The sequence below is a fragment of the Athene noctua genome, chromosome 5 (assembly GCF_965140245.1).
Source record: "Athene noctua chromosome 5, bAthNoc1.hap1.1, whole genome shotgun sequence".
NCBI classification, from domain to species: Eukaryota; Metazoa; Chordata; class Aves; order Strigiformes; family Strigidae; genus Athene; species Athene noctua.
In genome coordinates this window covers 12,174,435-12,194,517 of record NC_134041.1, presented here as the reverse complement: position 1 = coordinate 12,194,517, position 20,083 = coordinate 12,174,435, and the positions used below count along the sequence as shown (strand labels likewise).

The 20,083-nt window shown below is 54.6% G+C and overlaps 2 protein-coding genes across 9 annotated transcripts in view; both read left to right on the top strand.

Moving 5' to 3' along the window:
• Positions 1 to 1,851: 1,851 nt before the first annotated feature.
• Positions 1,852 to 7,648, top strand: KLF17 (KLF transcription factor 17). 3 transcript variants are annotated; one of them, XM_074906341.1, is made up of 4 exons: positions 1,852 to 2,067; positions 2,336 to 3,311; positions 4,144 to 4,315; positions 6,993 to 7,645. In XM_074906341.1, exons 1-4 carry the CDS (start codon positions 1,975 to 1,977, stop codon positions 7,060 to 7,062), a joined length of 1,311 nt encoding a protein of 436 aa, XP_074762442.1. In that variant the 5' UTR covers positions 1,852 to 1,974; the 3' UTR covers positions 7,063 to 7,645. The 3 variants fall into 3 exon arrangements, with proteins under 3 accessions (XP_074762442.1, XP_074762445.1, XP_074762443.1); XM_074906344.1 differs by lacking the exon at positions 4,144 to 4,315 and having other exon boundaries at positions 6,993 to 7,648; XM_074906342.1 differs by lacking the exon at positions 6,993 to 7,645 and having other exon boundaries at positions 4,144 to 5,524.
• A 4,082-nt stretch (positions 7,649 to 11,730) lies between these two features.
• The window catches only part of DMAP1 (DNA methyltransferase 1 associated protein 1), a 40,523-nt gene continuing 32,170 nt past the window's right edge, over positions 11,731 to 20,083 (top strand). For 4 of the 6 annotated variants that reach the window (XM_074906332.1, XM_074906335.1, XM_074906337.1 and 1 more), the window contains exons 1-4: positions 11,731 to 11,775; positions 12,154 to 12,310; positions 15,038 to 15,129; positions 15,749 to 15,944. In XM_074906332.1, the coding sequence (XP_074762433.1) occupies positions 12,209 to 12,310; positions 15,038 to 15,129; positions 15,749 to 15,944 (390 nt within the window). In that variant the 5' untranslated portion in view covers positions 11,731 to 11,775; positions 12,154 to 12,208. Of the gene's footprint in view, positions 11,780 to 11,885; positions 11,925 to 12,153; positions 12,311 to 15,037; positions 15,130 to 15,748; positions 15,945 to 20,083 lie in introns of those variants that run through there. The other 2 variants (XM_074906333.1, XM_074906334.1) reach the window with 2 other exon arrangements.

Genomic DNA, 20,083 nt, shown 5'->3' with positions numbered 1-20,083 from the left:
TGCAAGAAATACTGGCTGTAAAAACGAACCAAATCTGCTGGCAATGACTCTCTTAAAATAAGCCAGGACTGCATGGGTGCAGACGCCAAAACTGCTTGGAAAAGGGGAAAACCAAGTGGAATTAGTGTTTGTCTTCTGTGGCATCTGCTCTCACTTATCTATACAAGTTTGGGGCAGGAACTGCCTTGCTATTAATTATTATTTGGCCAAGAAGCAAATAATGGGATTAACCGGTGACTTAAATAAGCTACTCTGGGGGCCAGGCTAAAAGGGATTTCAAGTGATGCCCACATGTTTCTTTGCCACTTCAGAGGTGATTTTTTCTGATGAAGAACTTTGCAGCCCGTGTGTTTCGACCCGGCGGGTGGCATTAATAAACCCGCTCCCTCGCCGGCAGCTGGGCATGCGGGGCCCAGGCAGCAACCCAGCGTGTGCTCTGGAAACCAGGGCAGGGATTCTTGGTAAAAGGGGGAAGATTTGAATCGTTGTTGTTCTACCGGATTACTGAAATAATTTATTGCAATGCTCCACCCTTATAATTAAAGCATGGTGATGAAAGCAACTGGTAGAGTAGCTTTGGATCCAGAAGCGGCGTGTGCGTGTGTGTGCGCGCACCTCACCTTTGCTGTTTATATTTGTTTTTTTTTTTTAAATTGTCTCCTTGCTTCTGAATAGCGCAGGCAGCAGCCCCAGTTCTTAGAAAGGTATCTGGGGATGGAAAGCCCCAGAAAGCAGGGAGACAGGCTCCAGGAGATAAGGGCCATTGCTTCTTGACAAGCGCAACAGTAGCAGGGCCATTCCTGGTACTGGCTGGATGGGGGCCAAGCGGAGGAGGTCTCGCTACGAGCTGGACAGGGTGACAGAGAGTCCCCGGGGAGGCCTGCCCAGTGCCCTGGGTCTCTGTGCCATGTCCTGACTCGGCGGTACAGAGTGGAGTACCTGGGCGTCTCCTGTGAGGTGGGACATCCCAGTCCCCTCATGTCCCCCGCCATGGGAAGTCCCTGGGTGGACAGTACTGTTCCAGGGGCTCCATGGGGTGGGCAGGGTGAGCCGGCCAGCCTGTAGCCCCCATGGCAGAGCGGTCAGAGGCTCATCTGCGGTGCCGATCCCCAGGCAGGGCAGACAAACGTCCCGCAGGGGCTGTGGGGCGAGATGAAGCGATGCAGGCAGGGTGCCAGCCCCCCGGCAGGGTCTGCGGGGCAGTTATCTCTGTTCGCACACACACCCTGCGTGCGGACAGATGGGAGCTGGCGCGCTCTGGGCTGCTGATTGCCTCACCGACAGCACCGGCGCGGGGCACGCGGCCTCACAGGCTCTGTTACATGAGACGAGTGGTGCGGAGGCACCGGGGCTCAGCCACCCCGGCCCAGCGCCCGTTGCGACGGCACCTTTGCTCGCTGACGCGCTCGGCTACCCCCGCGGCTCACCGGCCGGCGTAACCCCGCAGCAGAGCTCTCCGGCACGCTGACACGCGACACGGCCACTGCCCCTGCCGCAGGGTGCCGGGGGACCCCCGGCTCTGCGATCTACAGCCCCCCCTCGCCGCTCGCACAGTGGGGCAAGGCGTCAGCGCAGCGCTGTCCCCCGCTCACGTCGTGGGGACGGGCAGGAGGGACCCCGGGCTTTGCGATCCACACCGGCCCCCGTGTGGCGGGGAGGGCGCGGGGACCCCCGCCACGCCGCCCCGGCGGGCACGGGGAGCGCCGTCGGGATGGGGGGGGCCGCCGACCCCCAGCCGCCGGGGCAGCCCCCGGAAAGGGGGCGTGGCTCGGGAGACAGGGGAGCCAATGGGAGGCGGCGGCGGTGAATATCAATGCAGGCCGGGCCAATAGGGGCACAGCCATGCTGTTAACAGCTTAGGGGCGCGGGGCGGCGCAGAGCAGCGCTGCCGCCGCGGGGAGCGGAGCGGTGCCGGGCTCCGCGCACCGCGCTCCCCCAGCCCGCCCCGGCCCCGGTTCTCCCGCCCGGCCCGCCATGGCGGCGGCCGTGGACGAGAGCACCCTGCCTTCTATCTCCACGTTCGCCAACCTGTTGCCGTTAGAGGAGCGGCCTGCCGACATGCTCCACGTAAGCACCGGGCACCGGGGAAGGGGCGGTAAGGGGGGGTACGAGGGCAGAGCGTCCCGGGCTGGGGCTCAGCCCGGCTGGTGGGGGCGGGCCCCCCCTCCCGCCGTCGGAGGGCGCTCCGCGGGCGGCGCAGCCGGAGCGGTGCCGACCCGTCGGACGGGTTGGGGGGAGCCGCCGCCCCGAGCGGGAGGCGCGGGCCGCGGTGCCCGAGCGGCGGGCGCCGGCGCAGCCGTGGCCCCGCCGGTCCTGACGCCCCTCTTCCCCGCAGAGGATGCTGCAGCAGGACGGCGCCGCCGTCAAGCGGGAGGAGGACGACTTGGGCAAGTTCGTGGACTTGGACTTCATCCTGGCGCACACCAGCAGCGGCGGGCAGGGGCCGCCCGGCCCCGGCCCCAACTACCCCCTGCCCGAGACCCCCGAGAGCTGCGGCACCACCTACGACAGCGACGGCTCCTACCCGACACCGGGCAAGTTCCCGGCGCCTTACCCCGAGGGCCAGGGCCACAGCTACGTGGCCGAGCTGCTCACCCCGGACCTGCCCGGCCACTGCGACCTGCAACGGAGGGAATACACGGAGCTGCGGGTGCCCGGCGGGCCCCCCCCACCCCACCACCCCCATCACCACCCGCCCCTGCACCCAGCCCTGGCCCGCCCGCTGCCCTTGGACCCCGCGCAGCCCTTCGGGCCCCGTATCAAGAAGGAGCAGCCGGAGGAGCGCGCCTGCATGTTGGGGCTGCCCGCCGCCGAGTACCTGGGGCCGGGCGGCGGCGACCACAAGCCTCGCGTGGCGCCGGGTCCCGGGCCGGGGCCGGTACCGGGGCCGCCGCTGCCCTACCCGGGTTTCGCCCACGGCCGCCTGGGGCCCCCTGAGGAGCCGCTGCCCGGCGCCGACCCCCACCTTCTGGCCGACCTGCCGCCCCACTACGCCGTGGCCCCGCACCGCTACGCGCCCCACTTCGCCCCCCAGCCGCCGCCGCCGCAGTTTCATGGACACTTCAGTGTTTTCAGGGAGCCCCTGAAGGGGCCGGGCCCGGCAGGGCTGCCCGGGCTGCTGGTCACGCCGCCCAACTCCCCGGTGCTGGAATACTTCCCGGCCGGGGCCCCCCCCGAGGACTGCAAGCCCAAGCGCGGCCGCCGGTCGTGGGCGCGGAAGCGGACGGCCACGCACAACTGTGAATACCCGGGCTGCGGCAAGACCTACACCAAGAGCTCCCACCTCAAGGCGCACATGCGGACCCACACGGGTAAGGGTGCGAGGGAGCGATGTGCAGAGGGTCCCGGGTGGGGGGACCGGGGCGCACGGTGACACCCGCGAGCCCGCTTTGTCGGGTGGAGGGGCGCCGGGGGAGGTGGCACCGGGGGCACATGGAGAAGAGCCCTGCCGTCAGGCTGGGGGCAGCACGCAGGGTCCCGGTGGTGGCGCCGGGTGGGGGCACTCAGAGGGACCCCACAGCCGGCACTGGGCTGCACGGAGGGGTCTTGCCTGTGGGGCAGGATGCAAGTGGGGATGCCCTCTGGAGCACCCCCATGGTGGGGCCGGGCAGGGGCACACGGGAGCCAAGGTACACAGTGAGACCACCACCATGACGCCTGTCCTCGTGGCCCAGGGTCCCTGAAGGAGCAGGGGGAGGGGGGCACATAGAGAAGCCCCCCAGCTGGGCTGAGGGTGAATGGAGAGGGGAGACAGACGGAGTGTGTAGTGAGACCCCTGGCAGAGCTGGGACAGGGCACATAGTGCCAACCCCACAGCTGGGATGGGCAGGGGAGCACCCACAATTTGGGGTGGGATCGGTGCACATGCAGGGACGCTGCAGTGGGGCAGGGATGCCCAGAGAATGGGCCCCATGCAGGGCACATGGGACAGCAGAGCACATGGGGAAGGACAGGGAGACGGGACAGAAGAAAAAGTGGGTCAAACGGGTGCTCAGGGGATGAGCACACAGCAGGCTCCCCTCTCCTCAAGGTGGTGGCCTGCGATCCCTCCCAGAAAGGGGCTGCTGGACAGGGGAGCACTGGAGTGAAGGCATAGGGAGGATGGGGACCTGCAAGCCCACTGACACCCCCTCTTCTCTGCAGGCGAGAAGCCCTACCACTGCACCTGGGAAGGCTGTGGCTGGAAATTTGCCCGTTCTGATGAGCTGACCCGCCACTACCGCAAGCACACGGGGCACCGGCCCTTCCAGTGCCACCTCTGCGAGCGGGCTTTCTCCCGCTCTGATCACCTTGCCCTGCACATGAAGCGGCACATGTGAGCGCCGGGCCACGGCTGGACTTGGTGTCCCCAGAGCCAGCTCACGGTGTAAATAGTGTCGGGCCGGGGACGGCACTGGGAAGCAGCCCAGCCGCCCAGCCCTTCCCTGCTTGTAGTTGATAACTAGTTTTCTCCTCCTGCCCCTGCTGTGAGAGCTGGGCCCAGCTGAGTGGTGGGGAAGGGCTGCTTTGGGGTGTAGATGGGGAGCAAAGCTGCAAGAAGTGTCTCCAGCCCCTGCCCAGACATCACCACTCGGCACCCTGTGCCTGGAGGGTCCCCCCCCCCAGCCAGGCACCTGGTGAGTGGAGGTGGTGGGGGCTGGTGCAGCAGGGATCTGTCCCCAAAGCTCCTGGCTTGTATTTGGCATTAGCTTAACCTTCTCCCCTCAAATCCTGGCACCCACCTGGCTCCAGAGACTGTGGTGGCTGACTCTGACCAGGTTTTGGCTGGAGACCTGTGCCTGCTGGGTGCGTGGGTCACGGCACTGGGAAGTGGGTTGCTGGCCTTGTCGGTTATGGCCATCAGAACAAACCTGACCCAAAATCCTAGAGTGGATGGGGCGAGGGTGGGACCTGACTGGCTTGTGGCTATAAAGGTTTGCAGGGGTGGGCAGCACAGTGTCACCTTGCACAGGGAGTGGGGATGCTCCCGTTGCCAGCTTGGGACCCTGCCAGGCAATCTATCCTGGCCGTTCCCACAGTTTTCTGCTCAGGAGCTTAAAACGGCTCTCCTGGCTCTTGTCTGCTTTCATTTGTCTTGTTCTTCCCTTCAGGATGATACCAGGTACTGCTGCAGCTGCCTTCCCCATGCTGCTTTTTAAATTTAGTATGTAAAGGATAGTGAGTCCAGCTATGAATGCCCAGGTCTCTGCTATACTTGAAACTTTCGTAGAGGGAAAAAGAAAAGAGAACTCAGAAGAAAATGAGTCTTTTTATGTGCAGCTTCTGCAAAGCAAGTTGTAAATTAAACAAAGCAGTAATATATAATGTTTCTGTTTTTTAATATATTTTTTCTTCCAGCTGGGAACACAGATGAGTCTCGGCTTTGGGAAGTGCACTGTTCCCGTCTGTGTATATTGTTAATTAACATTTCTCTGCTTGGGCACGTTAGGTCTCTTGCACTCCGAAATGTTACTTTTCTTTATATGCAAACTGTTGAAATATTGTGATCTGCTGTATAATAAATAAACAAGATGTAAACATGAAAGAGCCAGGAGAGTTTACTTTAAAGCTCTCTTCTAAGAGGAGAGGGTGAGGCTGGGCTTGCTTGTCAGTAAATATTTACGTCGATGTTCATTTCTGCTTAAGTTAGCTGTGGAGGATCGATGGGGAACGCCCAAGCCTCGGCATCTGAGCAGCATCTCCTGTGCAACAGCTCTTGAGTCACACCACTTCCCTGTGCCTCAGTTTCCCTAATCTGCAGATGGGGCAATTGCAGCACCGGGATGGCGTGACTGGTCCTGCGGTGAGTCATCCCCGAGGGGAACGGCAGCCGAAACCATACCAGGAGCCTTGCTGGTTCTGTCTTCTTCCCGAGCGGTCCTATCCCACTGTCCCCCGCAGCGGGAGCTCTGTGGCATTGGTCTTGTGGTCACAACCGAGAGGTTTGTGGCAGCTGCCCAGTCCTGTGTGCTGTCCCTACTGCCTTCCTGGGGGTGGCCCAGCAGCCTGGTGGAGTTCAGGTGCTGAGGTTTCCCTGCGTTAATAGGTGATGACTCAGCACAAGTGTGCTGGCAGGTCCCGAGTTCAGCAAGCAGGTTTGGCTCCATCTCTCCTTCCCTCCCTCCCACGGCTGATTACCCGTGATGCACACATCCCTCTGAAGGCTGGGGCTTGTCTGGACCTGACACCATGCTGGCAGCGCAGAGTGTGTGCCGTATGGGCTGTGCAGTGCCCTGGCCCGTGGTGGTGGTGGCTTTCTCCTCCTGTGCTTGCTGCTGCCGCAACCTCCGGCGGCCGGCCAGGGCTGGGGGATGCCCTGGGGCTCCTCGCCGCAAGCGGAAATGGGATGTAGCTCTGCTGCCAGCATGGGCTGGGCTAATCCCGCTTCTTCCCTGTTTCCTGCTTGCGTCTGGGGGGAGTCAGGCTGGATGAAGAGATAGGAATGGCAGAGGGGGGCTGATGTCCCCTTGAGGGGTGGCTAGTGGGGTTGGGTTCAGTGGTTATCACTCATCTTTGGGGTCTGCTCTAAGCAGATAGAAAAGCGTGGGTGTCTCCAGGCAGGGTGACACCATGTCCTGCCTGCAGGCCTGGGCATGGGACCATGGGACTGCATCCACAGGTGTCACAGATCCACCAGGCTCAATACCACTTGTCCTTTCCACAGCCACCTCCACCCTCTGCTTGCCCCACTTTCTGAGAGGTGTCCTAACACAGTCAACCTCATGCAGATACAACTGACATGTGATGAGGTACTGGGGGTGTCTTGCTCCTGGGACCCTGGTACCCAAGGGTGAGGGTCCACTGGTGGGGTGGCTGGAGCAAAATTGCTCTCTTCCCCAGAAACTTGTTCAAATTGTCACATGGAGGGAGAGGGAAAGGTGTGGGCTGTTTGAATTAGCGATGAGTCAGGCTGGCAAAGCCAGATGGGGAGAGAGTGCGTGCCTGCGTGTTTGTGTGTGTATAAGTAATCTCTGGCTTTGTGTTTTTATTATGATTATTATTTTTATTTCCAGGGGAACGATGAATTTCTCCAACCATCCCGTCCCACTGGAAAGGCTGGCTCTACTGTCCCGTCCTCTCTAAGCATCCTGGGAGCCAGAGTGACGGTCCGTGGCTGTTTTGAGGTTCAGCTCTGAGATCAGAGCACAAACCAGTTCTTCTTCGCCTTTCATCATCGTTACACTAGGGCGGGAACGAGGTCCGGCTCTGCTGCCACTGACTTACACGGAGGCGAGAGCAGGGGAAGGCTCTTTGGCTCCTTCTCGGGGCAGAGCTGCTTCAGGTTCGCTCCCCCGTGCCTGGGGCAAGGCACTCCTTCAGGCGCAGGATGGAGCACGGCGGTCGCATGGACCGGCATGGCTAGGAACCTCACCTGGGTGAGGAGCGGCTGTAGTGGAAAAGGCAATTATGGTTAATTTGTTGTTAATAAAAGACACCTTTTTCCAATTGCCTGGGCCAAGATGCACTCTCCTTTGGAGGAGGGAGCCCAGTCCTGTCCCCAGCAAAACCTGCCCTGCAAAGCGATGAGGGCAGCAAGAAAACAGTACTGAGGAAGGCAGGGCTGGGGTGCAATCCCTGCCTGCGGTCTGTGCACCCACGGTCAGCTGGAAAGTCCTTTGGCCTGTCCTGGCAGGGGTACGCGGGGATGCAAAACATGCCCGTCAGCTGAGTGGAACCCTGCTTTGCAGGAGATGTGGCACTAGCAGTGTGTCCTGTGCCGTGGCTGTGCTGGAGAGGGGAGGGGGATGCTCTGGAGAAGCCAGGCTGGTGCCTGAAGAGCTTATTTACTCACATATAACCCATGGGTCTGTGGCTGGCACCACCTGGGGCAGGTTCTGGTGTCCTGGATCACATGCTGGGTTGCTGCAGGGATGGTGCAGAGGGAAAGCTGGCTAGCAGGGCAATGCCACAGTACCCACACTACCGTGCCCACACCAGGGGCCATGCAGACCCTGCTCTGGGCCATATGTTCTGCCACCAGCCTGGCCTTCCTTTTCCCCCTTGGTTACCTCCTGGTAAAAAGGCCCCTGGGAACCATAATGGTGGGCGATGCTGAGGTCCCTGACCCCCCCTGCAAACCTTAAGGCACAGCCCCGTGGCTTTGGGGAGCAGCTGAACTGGCACAGTGGGGAGGCAAGCAGGGAAGGGAAGGAGCAAGGCATGGAGAAACACCTCCTAGCAGAGGGGTGAGTCATGGCCACAGCATGGCCTGGCACCATGAAGTCACCTGCCAGCAGGAGCGGGGCCCCGCGGGTTTTATAGCTGGAGGAGGGGTGAAAGAGCAGCTCGGGTGGGTTTCTGTCCTCTGGGAATGACCCAGCTCATGGGGATCCCCTGTGCTGCAACCAACAGGTCCCACAGAGCTGGCCCAGGGTTGAGGGGCCATGGGGAGAAGGGGAGTTGCAGCTCTGGGAGGGGTCCTTGACCAGGGCTCGACCCTAGGGTTGCTGCAGTCCACTGGGACCGAATGGAGCTGGGGAGGGGTGAGGGTGCTGGAGCTGGGACACAGCCTGGGTGCTCTGGGGTTGGAGTGATGGTTTGGAGGTGCTTGGAGGGGCTGACACAGATCTTTCTTTGCCTCAACAAGAGGTGGGAGCTTGGGTCCCCAGGGCTGATGTGTCCCTGCTGAAGGATGCTTCCAGGGCTGCTGTCTCCTCTCCCAGGGGGTCAGCGGGAAATGTCCCATCCCTGCCACGAGGGGAAGGTCCAGCAGCCTGCCCCTGCATCCCCACTGCTTGGGGTGGGCCAGGCGCCGTGATAACGGGGCTGTGGTTGTCACCGCACCCTTAGGAAACATTTGGCTTCAGGCACCTGAACCCACGGGGAAGCGATAACTCCCCAGCTTGCTCGCCCTACCTGGTCCCACACCTGGTGCTATCATGCCTTAGTCACACACTGAGAGTTTTTCTACTGCTGGGCCCCAGATAACCTCCTCCCACCCCACTGGCCACAGTGTTTGCACTTGTCCTCCTCCACTGGTGCCAGGCTGGGAGACACGCACACCTTGAGCCCTGGGCTGGAGGTACGCACACCTCTGGCCTGGAGCCACCTTTGGCCATGCCTGGCAGCCAGAGCACGGGCAAAGGGCATGAAGCACATCTTTCCCCCAGGGCCCCGGGGTGGGTAGGCAGCTGGCCCAGAGGCGTCCAGCGCTGCCTTCCTGTCAGGGCTAAATGTGGGGAGACATCCCTCCCACCCCTTCTGGCTGGCAGTGAGGTCACCCAGGCTTGGTATCCTGTGCCCACAGGATGGCAGGAGGTGGACGATGAGGTTGCAGTGACAGGAAAGTGGTGCTGGCTGTTGCTGTCACTCCGCCAAAGCCCCAGGGTGCAGAAGCACTGGGGTCCCCAGTATTGTTGGCTTTCCCTGACCCACTGTATTGCCTGGACTCTCCCCGTGCCCTGGCAAGGGAGGACTGTGGTTCTTCAGGGAGGTGACAAACCTGGGCATGTGTCCCTGTACAGGACTCTCAAGGATGAACAAGGTGTATGCAGGCTGACCAAGGTCTCCAGCTGTGTCCCTTTGCTCTTTGAAGGCTGTGCAAACTCTGGGATGCAGCAGGTGCTGTCCAGAGGCAACATCTCTGGGTCCCTTTGAAGGCAGTGCTAATTGCTCCATTGGTAATCAGTTCAGCAGAAGCACCCAGCTAATGTGTTTTGATAGCATATCCATACAGCTCCAGGTGGGACACGGCCCCACAGTGACACCCATGCTCACAGAGGTGTGGGGGAAGCAGGCTGTTAATGAAACCCAGCTGCCCACAATCTCCACCTTTTATGAGGTTAAAAAGCTGCTACCCTAGGTAGACAAGCTCAAAACCTGCTGTGGACTTTGTTGAAGAGGAGTTGATCACCCTTCAATGGGGCAGAGCTTGGGCTGAGTCCTGCTTGGATAGGGTTGGAAGCCAGGCTTGAGCAGGTCAGGCCTAAAAGCAGGGAATATAATCAAAACCCAAGGACACTGAATGACCACCTGTCCCTGGATTTTATTTTGGGACTGATTGTGTTTTCTGTAAGTACTGTTTAATACATGAACAGACTGTGACCTGCCCATGAGGTGCAAAAGGAGAGGTCTTCTTGTTCTGGTCTTACAAAGCTCTCCCTGGAGAAGCCGTACCTGTCTCGCCAGGTAGGCAGAGCAGGGGTGAGACTGCAAAGCCCTGTCTCTCTCTGCAGACCCACCTTGTGGGAGCATGGACCCCATCTCCAGGCTAGATGTGGCAAGAGAGCAAGGAAAAGTGCTAGAAATGATTAAGGAATGGCAACGTGTTCTCATGGGGGAAGGACTTGGGTGGATGTGGCAGAGCTGAGAGCAAATGGGCAGGACAGCAGAAACCTTGGCATCAGTTCTGCTGTTGTGGGAAGAAGAGCCAAGATGTTAAAAGCCATCCCTGGCAGTGTAGGAGGGGGCAGAAGGGGTTAAATGACACTCTAGGGGTATCCCCAGTTCCCATTTGGGCATACTGGTGCTGGCTGGGCCCTGGTGTGGAGGTGATGTGCCAGTCCCTGTGGGAAGGGATTGCCAATGGGATGGGAACAGCCTGGCTGGTGTTGAGGGGCTGCATGCAGGAGTCACCCTGATGCAGTGAGGTTCATCTCATCCTGGGGCTGCTGCCCAGGAGAACTTTACAGGGACACCCCTTCCCCTGGGCTATCTGAGGTGGCTGGCAGATCCCTGTGGCTCTCTGTGCCTCATGCTGAAACCTTCTGCTTCAGACGAACCTCTGCCAGGCAGCCTTGTTCCTGCCTCGATGCAGCAGGAAGGTGATTTCTCAAAGTCCCCCCTTCCCCATTCCCCCCTCTCTTTCCTCCCACAGGGAAGAGGAAACAGGACAGTCCTATTAATACAACTTTCACTCCTGGCTGCCTGTGGCCTCAGTAAGTGCTGCAGCCCCAGAGCGCTTCGGGAGGGTCTTCTTGCCAAGCGTGAATGCAAGGAGCAGACACTTTGTAAAACGAAACCCGGATGGGCAGCCTGAACGTGCCACAGGGTGCAGCACCCGCCTGGCAGGTGGCCACCTGGCACGGCCGGCTTGCCACTGGTGAAGCCGTGAGCTGGCAGGGAGAGCTGGAGGGTGCGAGAGCTGGGAGGGAGCGCCTTGGGACCCAGTGAGGAGACGGGAAAACTCCTCATGAGCTCTGCGAGGAACCGGGATCAGCCGCAAGACCCCCGGGACGGCCGGGCTCTGTAGCTGGCTGCCCCCTGCCATCGTGCCGGGCGGGAGGTGGGTTGGGGTCAGCCTCTATAGCCCTGCCCCACAGTCCTGGTGTCCCCGGCCGAAGCAGAGCCCAGCGACCCATCACCGAAGCTCCGGGCGAATGGGCATCCCCGGCTTGTCGCCTCGGGCAGCTGGGGGGGGTGGGAGCACCCTGGAAGACCCCGTGCGCCCTGCAGCCCCCTGCTCCCGCAGACGGGGCGACGGCTCCAGGCCAGGCTCGGAGACACCGGTCGGGCCCGGGCCGAGCACGGTTGTGCTGCCACCTCCTGGCGCGGGAGCGCGTCCCGCCTGCAGCGGGCTCTCCGCCCTGAGCGGGGAAGAAGGTAGGTCGGCCCCGAGCGGCTCCGGGTGCTGCCGCTGGGCCCCGGGGGAGGCGGCGCCGGGCCCGGGGCGGCCGCGACCCGCCGGGAGGGGGGCGCGAACCCGCGACCCACAGCCCTCCTCCCACCGTCCCGCGCCGAGGTGCGTCCTCCAAAGGGCTCCGGGCACTTCCGGCCGCTTCTTGGCGGGAGCGGAAGTGGCGCTGCCCGGGTCGCTGAGTTGGTGGCACCGTCCCGGTGGCTGCGGAGTCGGCGCCGGTGGGTGAGCGCGGGACCGGCTCGGCTCGCGGCTGCTGTGACCCCCCCGGCGGCGCCTCGTCCCGCCTGTCCCCCCGTGGGCTTTCCGGGATCCCGTCGCGGGGCTCCGGGCCGCGGGCTCGGCCCGCGTGGCCCCCGCGACCGGCTGGGTACAAGGCCCCGTTGTTGGGCCTGGAGGGGGGTGGGGAGGCGGCTGAGGGGGTTGTGTGTGTATGTACGTATACACTTGCGTGTGTGTATATGTATGCCTGTACGTATGTAGATATACGTGTATATAATATATATACCCACGCGCACATGTGTGTTTGTGTGTGTGTATGGGATAGCCCCCGCGGGAGGTGCATGTTAACCCCGGCCCTCTGGTTTCCCCCCGCCCAGAGCTGGAGGGGACGGACAGGACGGCGACAGAGAAGGCCAGCGGGCAGGCGGAGAGATGGCGACGGGTGCAGATGTGCGGGATATCCTGGAGCTGGGCGGTGTAGAGTCGGAGAACACAGGCACCATCAACAAAAAGGATATCATCAACTCGGACAAGGTGAACTGTGGTGCCCCGAGGGGCCGCTGCTTGATTTCTAGGCACTGCCTGACCTTGTATGTAGTGTCTGGGGTGAATATTGTAACAAAGATGGAATAAAGCATGGTCCTACCATAGTCTGTTTAATTTAAGGCTTCCAAGAGTATCTGGAAATGCCTGGAGGGCCCCACTCCTGGGTTCCTGGTGTTCTTAGTTAACTGCACTGTGGCATTTAGGGTGGTATTTAAACTGGAGCTGTGTAAGTGTGCCCTGGTGAGCAGGGCCTGGCCTCAGGACATTTTCAGCTGTCTCTAAAATTCTAATTTTTTTGGTGTAAGTGTGAAGTGTGTTTACTGTCTAGCCCCCAAGCAGATGGAAATAACATAACGCAGTCCCATTTTGGAAGAGAAAAATGTTGTCTGGCTTGATTGAACAGTAAATGTCTTCAAACCTGTGCGGGGAAGGTGTATGGTTGGGGTTTGGGAGAACTGGGATGTGTTGCCTGTGGGAATGTGGGCAAATTAATAAGCTCTGTTAAGGACATTTTTCATGTGCTGTGTTCTGTGTGTGGTATGCTACAGTACATTGTTGCTTCCTGTATTTTCAATTCAGGCAAGGTGTTGGCTGTTCTATGCTTTGCAAGGTGTCGGGAAGGTCAGTTCACAAGTAGTTGTGAGATGTGGAGGTGCTTGGAAATGAGCTGGGGGAGATAAAATCCCCAGGAGCTCTCTGGTACAGAGATGATCTGATTTGAAGTAAAGCCTTTGTATTTGTTTGGGAAAAACCAAGCCAAACCCAAACATACGCAACCACCTCATCCTGAAAGTACTTCCTGACTGTCTTTGCCTCCTCTGAAATGTTTGTCTCTGAAGAGAAGCACAGTGGTTTCACGACTGCTTTGCTGGGGATAGGGGATACAGTTTAATAGGTGTAATGGAAAATTGGCGAGTTTTAGTGATTTAAAGACTGAAATGTTAAAATCACTAGTTATCAGCTGTGTTGGTGAATAGTGTGTCTGGTGAGCAGCAGCTGGTTGGTTGGATTCAGCCTGCAATGTTGTGCCACTCAGTGATTGGAGTTATGAATTCTTTGATTTAGATGCGTTAGCTAGCAGAGAGCTGAAGTACTGGTGTCTGTCTGTCTTTTGGAGCGGAGAATAAGACAGGTTTCCTCTCAAATTTACTGTAATGGAAAGAGAGAGGAAGGGGAGGTGCTGTGAGAGGTTTTGAGAGGAGTGCAGGAGGCCACCTGCAGCCGTGAGTGAAATGTTCTGAATTTCTACCAAGTACAGAAACTAAATCAAACCAAAGGTATAAGCCATTATTGCATGGAGAGTGCAAAACTGCTAATAACAGTGCAGTACTTACTCAGGAAATAGATCTGTTCTCAATTAGAAAAGAAACAGATTGATGTCTTTAAATCACAAGAGAACTGTGAAGTACTTTCCAGTCCATTAGTGACTGAGAATGTTAAAATAAAAATTACTAGGCATAAAAACATTTAAATCAGCAGGACCAAGTAATTTGTTCTCAACTCCTAAAAGAACTGCCTGAGCTGATCTCTGGCCTGCTGATATTAACTTTTAATAAATCTGGGAAATCTGGGGGAATTCCAGAAGGCTGTGTTCAAACAGGATGTGTGGTGACCTGTGGGTAAGCGCCTTGGTTGGCCTTGCATCGGTCCTGGGCAAAGTGATGGACATGCTAGGAGAAAGGGGTTTGATTAAGAGTGAAAAGGTGCTAATGTAATGAACGTCTGTCGTGAAGTTTTATGGAAAGTAGTTGTAGTCCAAGCTGATAGATTATTATTTTTTTTTAATGGGGTTTTGAATTTGGTTGATAAAGGTGACTGTATAGATTTAATAAAATTTATGATACAGTGTTAATTTTACTACTGGAAAAGATTCTGATTTAAAAGTTGGTAGCCATATGGTAAACAAGTACTTAAAAGTAGTGACATGGCTATTAGTTATAAAGATGCTACGATTAGACCAAATGCTCTGGACTACTCAGTAAACTTGGCCCACTTAAGTGTACCTTGTTAATGTGGCTGTTGCTGTATCCACCTGAATCCAAAGCTGATTATTTTATAAACTTGTATATGTGATATGAGGTGGACCGTGTCTTGGAAACCATCAGTTGTGACAAGGTTTTAAGGGCCAGATTTGAGTTGTCTACACTGAATTCCTAGTGTGAAGAAACTATGTTAAAAAAAATTATTTGTTGCATAAATGGGAGAGTGGAGGCAGGAACAGGGGTTTACTTTTGTAGGTGATACCAGTAGTTTTGTTGTGGGGCTACTGCAAAGGCTTGATCACAACTGGTAAAAACTGAAGTTGGTGCAAAACAAAGAGACAAAAACTGAGAGGTTGGGAAGACATTTCTTATTATCTTCTCTAAAAGGTAGAGAATCACTTAATTAAATGCATTAATACCTACATGTGAGGACAGCGCTTACCTAGTAAAAAAAGCCTTAGTGCACCAGCCCCCGAAAACTACAGCCAGATGCTCAACTTGGAATTTAAGCGTGTGTTATCAGCAACAGCAAGTGTCTGAGTACTGGTGAGTGCTATCACTGAAAGTGGGTGCATTTTGTCTCAGTGTCCTCCACCAGGAACAGACATTTTCCTGGAGAAAGTCAAGGTGTCTAAAACCAGATAAAAGTGAAAACCATCACAGGGCACCAGTTTATGTAGTTTAATGTTCCCTTGGGTATTTCTCCTTCTGAAATGCAATTCTTTTGTTTCAGAAAAAATCCAAGAAATCTTCAGAGACATTAACATTTAAGAGACCAGAAGGAATGCACCGAGAAGTTTATGCACTCCTCTACTCTGACAAAAAGTAAGGGCTTATGGTCATCTGTGCAGGTTGTGGGGTAGCCTGGGCTTTTGGTGGCAGGGCAGCATCCTCTTGAAACGATGGGCAGTCTCACTTCCCAGATTGATTCCCCTTTGCGCTTGGCCCATGCTTGTGCCCTTCTCTCTTAGGCAGTCACGGACAGTGTCTGTCTTCTCTCTTCTAAATTTGAGGGGTTTGCTCTGTGTAGGAGATGAATTGGGTACAGGCACAAAAGTCTGGTGCAGACAAGGCAGTGTTCTTACTCTTCTGTATCTAATTCTCTTTTATTCACAACTGGGAATAGCACTTGCTTTTATTTCTGCAAAAAGAGTTCTGCTGCAGCCTGTATTTAGCTTGTTATGGATTGTGCCCTCTCCTCAGAGGTCTGCTGCATAGTTTTTTTTACAGATGGTTCTGTTCAGACCCATCCATGCTGTGTATTCTGTCCTCTGGTGCAGGAAGCGCTGCAGTCTGGGAAGTGCAAAACCTGGAATAAAGCTTAAACTCAGTTTTCCCACCCTAAACATTGTGGTGGCAGGTCTCACTCTCAATCTGAAATCTCTTTGGGTTTGTCCTGGGCTACTTCTTTCTTCTTGTCAACTAGTGCTTTTCTCCACCACAGGGATGCACCTCCACTGCTGCCAAGTGATACAACTCAGGGTTATCGAACAGTCAAAGCAAAACTGGGGTCCAAGAAAGTCCGGCCTTGGAAGTGGATGCCTTTCACCAACCCAGCGAGAAAAGATGGCGCAATGTTCTACCACTGGAGGAGAGCAGCAGAGGAAGGGAAGGACTACCCTTTTGCCAGGTTCAATAAAGTAAGTGGGACCACTTTCAAACAAAAGTATATAAATAGCAGCTGGAAAATACCATTCGGTCATTTTCTTGAATGTACAGACAGGAAGTTGGTTCTTTCGACAAGTGAAGGCTGAGTTAGATTTGGCAATTGCATTTTAAACTGCAGCATGGCCTGCAGCCATGTGACCACAGACTATGATGTTTCCAAATCATTCAAGCTAAGTGGGGTCAGTATGTGGTCAGAGCTTGCCAGAGCACCCCGTGTTTCAGGTGTGCAATCACTGATTCGGTAAAGAGACACTCTGCCATCTAATTCAGTTCCTAACCAACATCCTCCCCCTGATTACAGGCTCCGGGTAGTAAAAGAGTCTATTCTGAGTGAGACATTACAGTCATAAGTCTTGTTATTTTGCCCAGTATGAAAAAAATTGCTTGAGCTTTGTGGCCAAAAAGCTGGCTTGCGGCCTCTTGGCCAGATTCCAGCACAGATGCTGAATTACGTTGCATTCCCTCTGAAATTGCTCCTGTGGTATCAGTGTGGTGCAGTACCCTGTTCTTCGTGTCTTATATTAAATTGTCGCAATGTGTTGTTGTAATCTCCTGCTGTCTTTTGTCCCAGATGTATCTGCTTTGAGTGGTTGGGGCTTTCATGTGTAGACACAAAGAAAACGACATAAAGATTTATACTTCAAAGTCAGGACCTCCAAAGTTAGGATAGAGCAGAGTTAGGGTGCCTCCATAATGTAATTTAACCCGCTTCACGATGCAAATCTGAAGGGTGAAAAAAAAGTGTGCTAACATGATTCCACAAAAGCTCTGCTTGTGTATAACGGTATATGACATTTTAAGTTTGTAACTCACAGAACATCAGCCCTAACAAAGCCTGACTTCCTGCAGAGTTAAGTGGTTTGTTGACCTTGTATGTTAGAAGGCTCAAGCTCTGACTGATGCTTTTCCTCTTGCTGGGACACTGGTAAGAGCCTCCTGTGGTATCTCTTCTCTGATGTCTAGGGTGGAAGTATGAAGCATGACTCACTTAGACAGCTGGGTAGATAGGTGCCTTGACTGAAACTTTGGGAGTGTAATTGTCTCTAAGACTCTACTGCTGTAACAGTTTTTGGCTGAATTCAACCGAGTTTATCAGAGGGGGCCACACATGAGTGTTGTAATTATATGATTCTTGTCTCCTTACCTTTATCATGTACTCTGAATTGACTGACAGAAGAGCCTTCAGCAAGGCTGCAACCTTTAGATTAGTGGTACAGACCTCTTCCATCTGCACATGCACTATTACATAATATTAGGGGCAAGTTGTTACCCTTGTGGGTCTGTGGCTGAGAGGGTGGCAGGCACTGATGGGGAGTGTTACAGATATTTGCTATGTCAGAGGATTTTTATTTGCTTTTCCAGACTCTTCTGTGGGTTACTTCTCACATAGTTGATACCTCTGCCCGAATCTCTTGCTCCCCTTGGTATGAGCCCATTTTCATGTCACAGTATCACAGAATCATCTAGGTTGGAAAAGACCTTGAAGATCTTCCAGTCCAACCATTAACCTAACATTGACAGTTCCCAACTACACCAGATCCCTCAGTGCTGTGTTGACCCGACTCTTAAACACCTCCAGAAATGGGGACTCCACCACCTCCCTGGGCAGCCCATTACAACTCCTGACCCAGTTGCTCAAGCTCTTTAACCTCGCTCCTTCGTCACTGCTCAGTTGCTTTGACTTTTCTCTGTGCTTCCAGTTTCCAGACCACATCCCTCTTTTTCACTGAGATCCAAAATGTAAACTTGTGTTTCACAGTGTACACTGAGCCTTGATCCAGGGTGTGAAATAGGAATATAAAAGCAGCTTCACTGGTGTCAGAGCAGAGGCCTCTCCCAGCTGATATTTTGTTGATGGCTACCATTAGTAAGGGCTTAGAGAAAGAGCATGAGAATGGGGCAAATTCAGAGAATTTTTTTTCTAGCTTCTGGTGGTCTTTGGCTTAAGGATTTCTTCACCTGGAACTTGTGTTTAATAATTCTTGCTAGGTACATGCAGGGCAGAAAGCTGCTTTGTGAATATCCCATGGTAATGAGTTCTTCAGGTTAATTTTGTATGGTGTGCAAGCGTGCTTTCTTCTGTTAATTTTAAACTGCTGCCTTGGGGTTTTATTTAGTGCCTCTGAGATCTTGTGTTACATGACGTCATAAATTGTCCTTGCTATGTATATGTACTGTGCCTCCCGTAATCTGACATACATCTGCCCTTTGTGCCCTGTCTCATCCTTGTTGTTATCAAATATCCTTTCTTTTGAAATGGGTGGACTAGGAGTGTTTCGCTTATGGAAGCATGGTGGGTTTGTACATTGACTGTGTTTCTCTTTATTTCCCTGATCATTTTTACTGTTCAGTTTGTCTTTTCACCACTACTAGGCATTGTGCTGATGTTTTTACAGAACTGTCTCATGGGTCCAGGATCTTTCCTGAGCAGTTTTATCTAATTTAATGCCCATCATTGTGTGAGTTTATAGTGTGAAATGTAGGACTGAGAGGGGTTTTCTGGGCCATTGAATCCTCTTCTTGGCTCTTTCAGGTCCTGCATTATCCAGTCCCTTTCATAAACTGATCAAGTTCCTTTTGAAAAGCATTTGGATTTTCCTGCCCCTGTGCTTTCTTGGGAGCCTCTTCCAAACTGTCTTGTCTCCATTTCTAATTTCCAGGTTAAATTTTCCATGTTAAATTGGCATTTCTTTGCAAGCCAATTTCTTTGTCCTTATTTCAGTTGTTCTTTTCTTCCTCTGAGTATTCCTTTCATTCCCTTCAGCATAGTTGAAGCCTGCAGTCAGATTCCCTTTCAGACTTCCTTTGCTAGGCTCTTCCAATCTGCTGTGGGAAGACAAACTCCCTACCCCATTACTCATCCCTGTTGCTCTTCCCTGTACTTCTTTCCATTTCAGTTCATCTTTCCTGAACAAGGGTCAGTAGAGTTGCAGCTGGTATTTCTGCCAGGGTCTTGTGCAACTGAAACCCTGCCAGTTTCTGCTGGAAATCCCTCTCTATGGGTCATAGTTGTATTTTCGTGGCTGTGTTGCATTTGAACTTACAGTCATCCCATGGTTGCCTTGAGCTTTCCATCTGATGAGTTCCCACCTTCTCACTTCTCAGCAGTTCTCACCTGAACAACTGTGAGTTTTGGGGACTGCTCTTTGCTCTTGTTCCATTCTCTTCTCTGATCAGGCATCTGCCACCTTCCCTTCCATCCACTGCAGAGGGCCTTGCTGGCTCTTTTCGTGTATGTATGCTACTCTAGATAATATTTCTTTTTTCATGATGTACATAGGACATCCTTACAGTGTCTAGTGGGATGGATTTTCTCCTGGTGGAAGTGTTACTTGAATGTTGAGGTGCAGCACATCCGCAAGAGATAAGTCTTACCTTTAAGATTCTGTGACTTAAGTGATGGATGAAGGACAGTAGACCTAAAGAAGCTGTTATTTGGAGGCTCAGAAATGCTCTTCCGAGCTGGGTCCAGTTCATGAGGATTACTTTTCTGGTGTAGGACTCATGAGGGCATAGAGGTGTTGAAGCATGTGTGCTACTTGCACACACACGATATTGTGGAGGCAGGACCTCCTCGGGCTGAGCAAAGTTCCACTGTAGGAATGGTAGGAGGGGGTGAGGGAGGAAACCACAGGCTTGTTTGCAGTTTTGCAGTCACTGGGACTTCCTCATCTAGAGTAAGTCATTTTACTGTTCCTTTAGTACTCATGTGACACTTGTATTCTGGATAGAGCTCTTGCAGAGCAGTTCCAGGATGGGGACAGCGGTGTGGGTTTGGATTTTTAGGCACCTGGGACGCTCTGAGTGTTGAACTGTTGTTTGGTCCTGTAGCTCTGCTGGAGAAAGGGTGGATGAGGAAGGGAGGGACAAAGTTGTTTGTCAAGTTTATGGCCCTCAGTTGTACAGCACCTGGCCTTTCATATCTTCATGGCACTGTCTGCACCAAAGATGAAAGAAGTGGGTTGTGTATCAAAGCAGAAGGTGTGCTAAAGGTAGGAACTACTGCTCCTTGCCTTTCCCGTTCTTCCTGTACAAGTGAGCGTCCCCCAGCCCAATTAGAGTTGACTGTCAGAGCAGTTTCTGTCAAGGTATTGGTGCTGCTATATGGGAG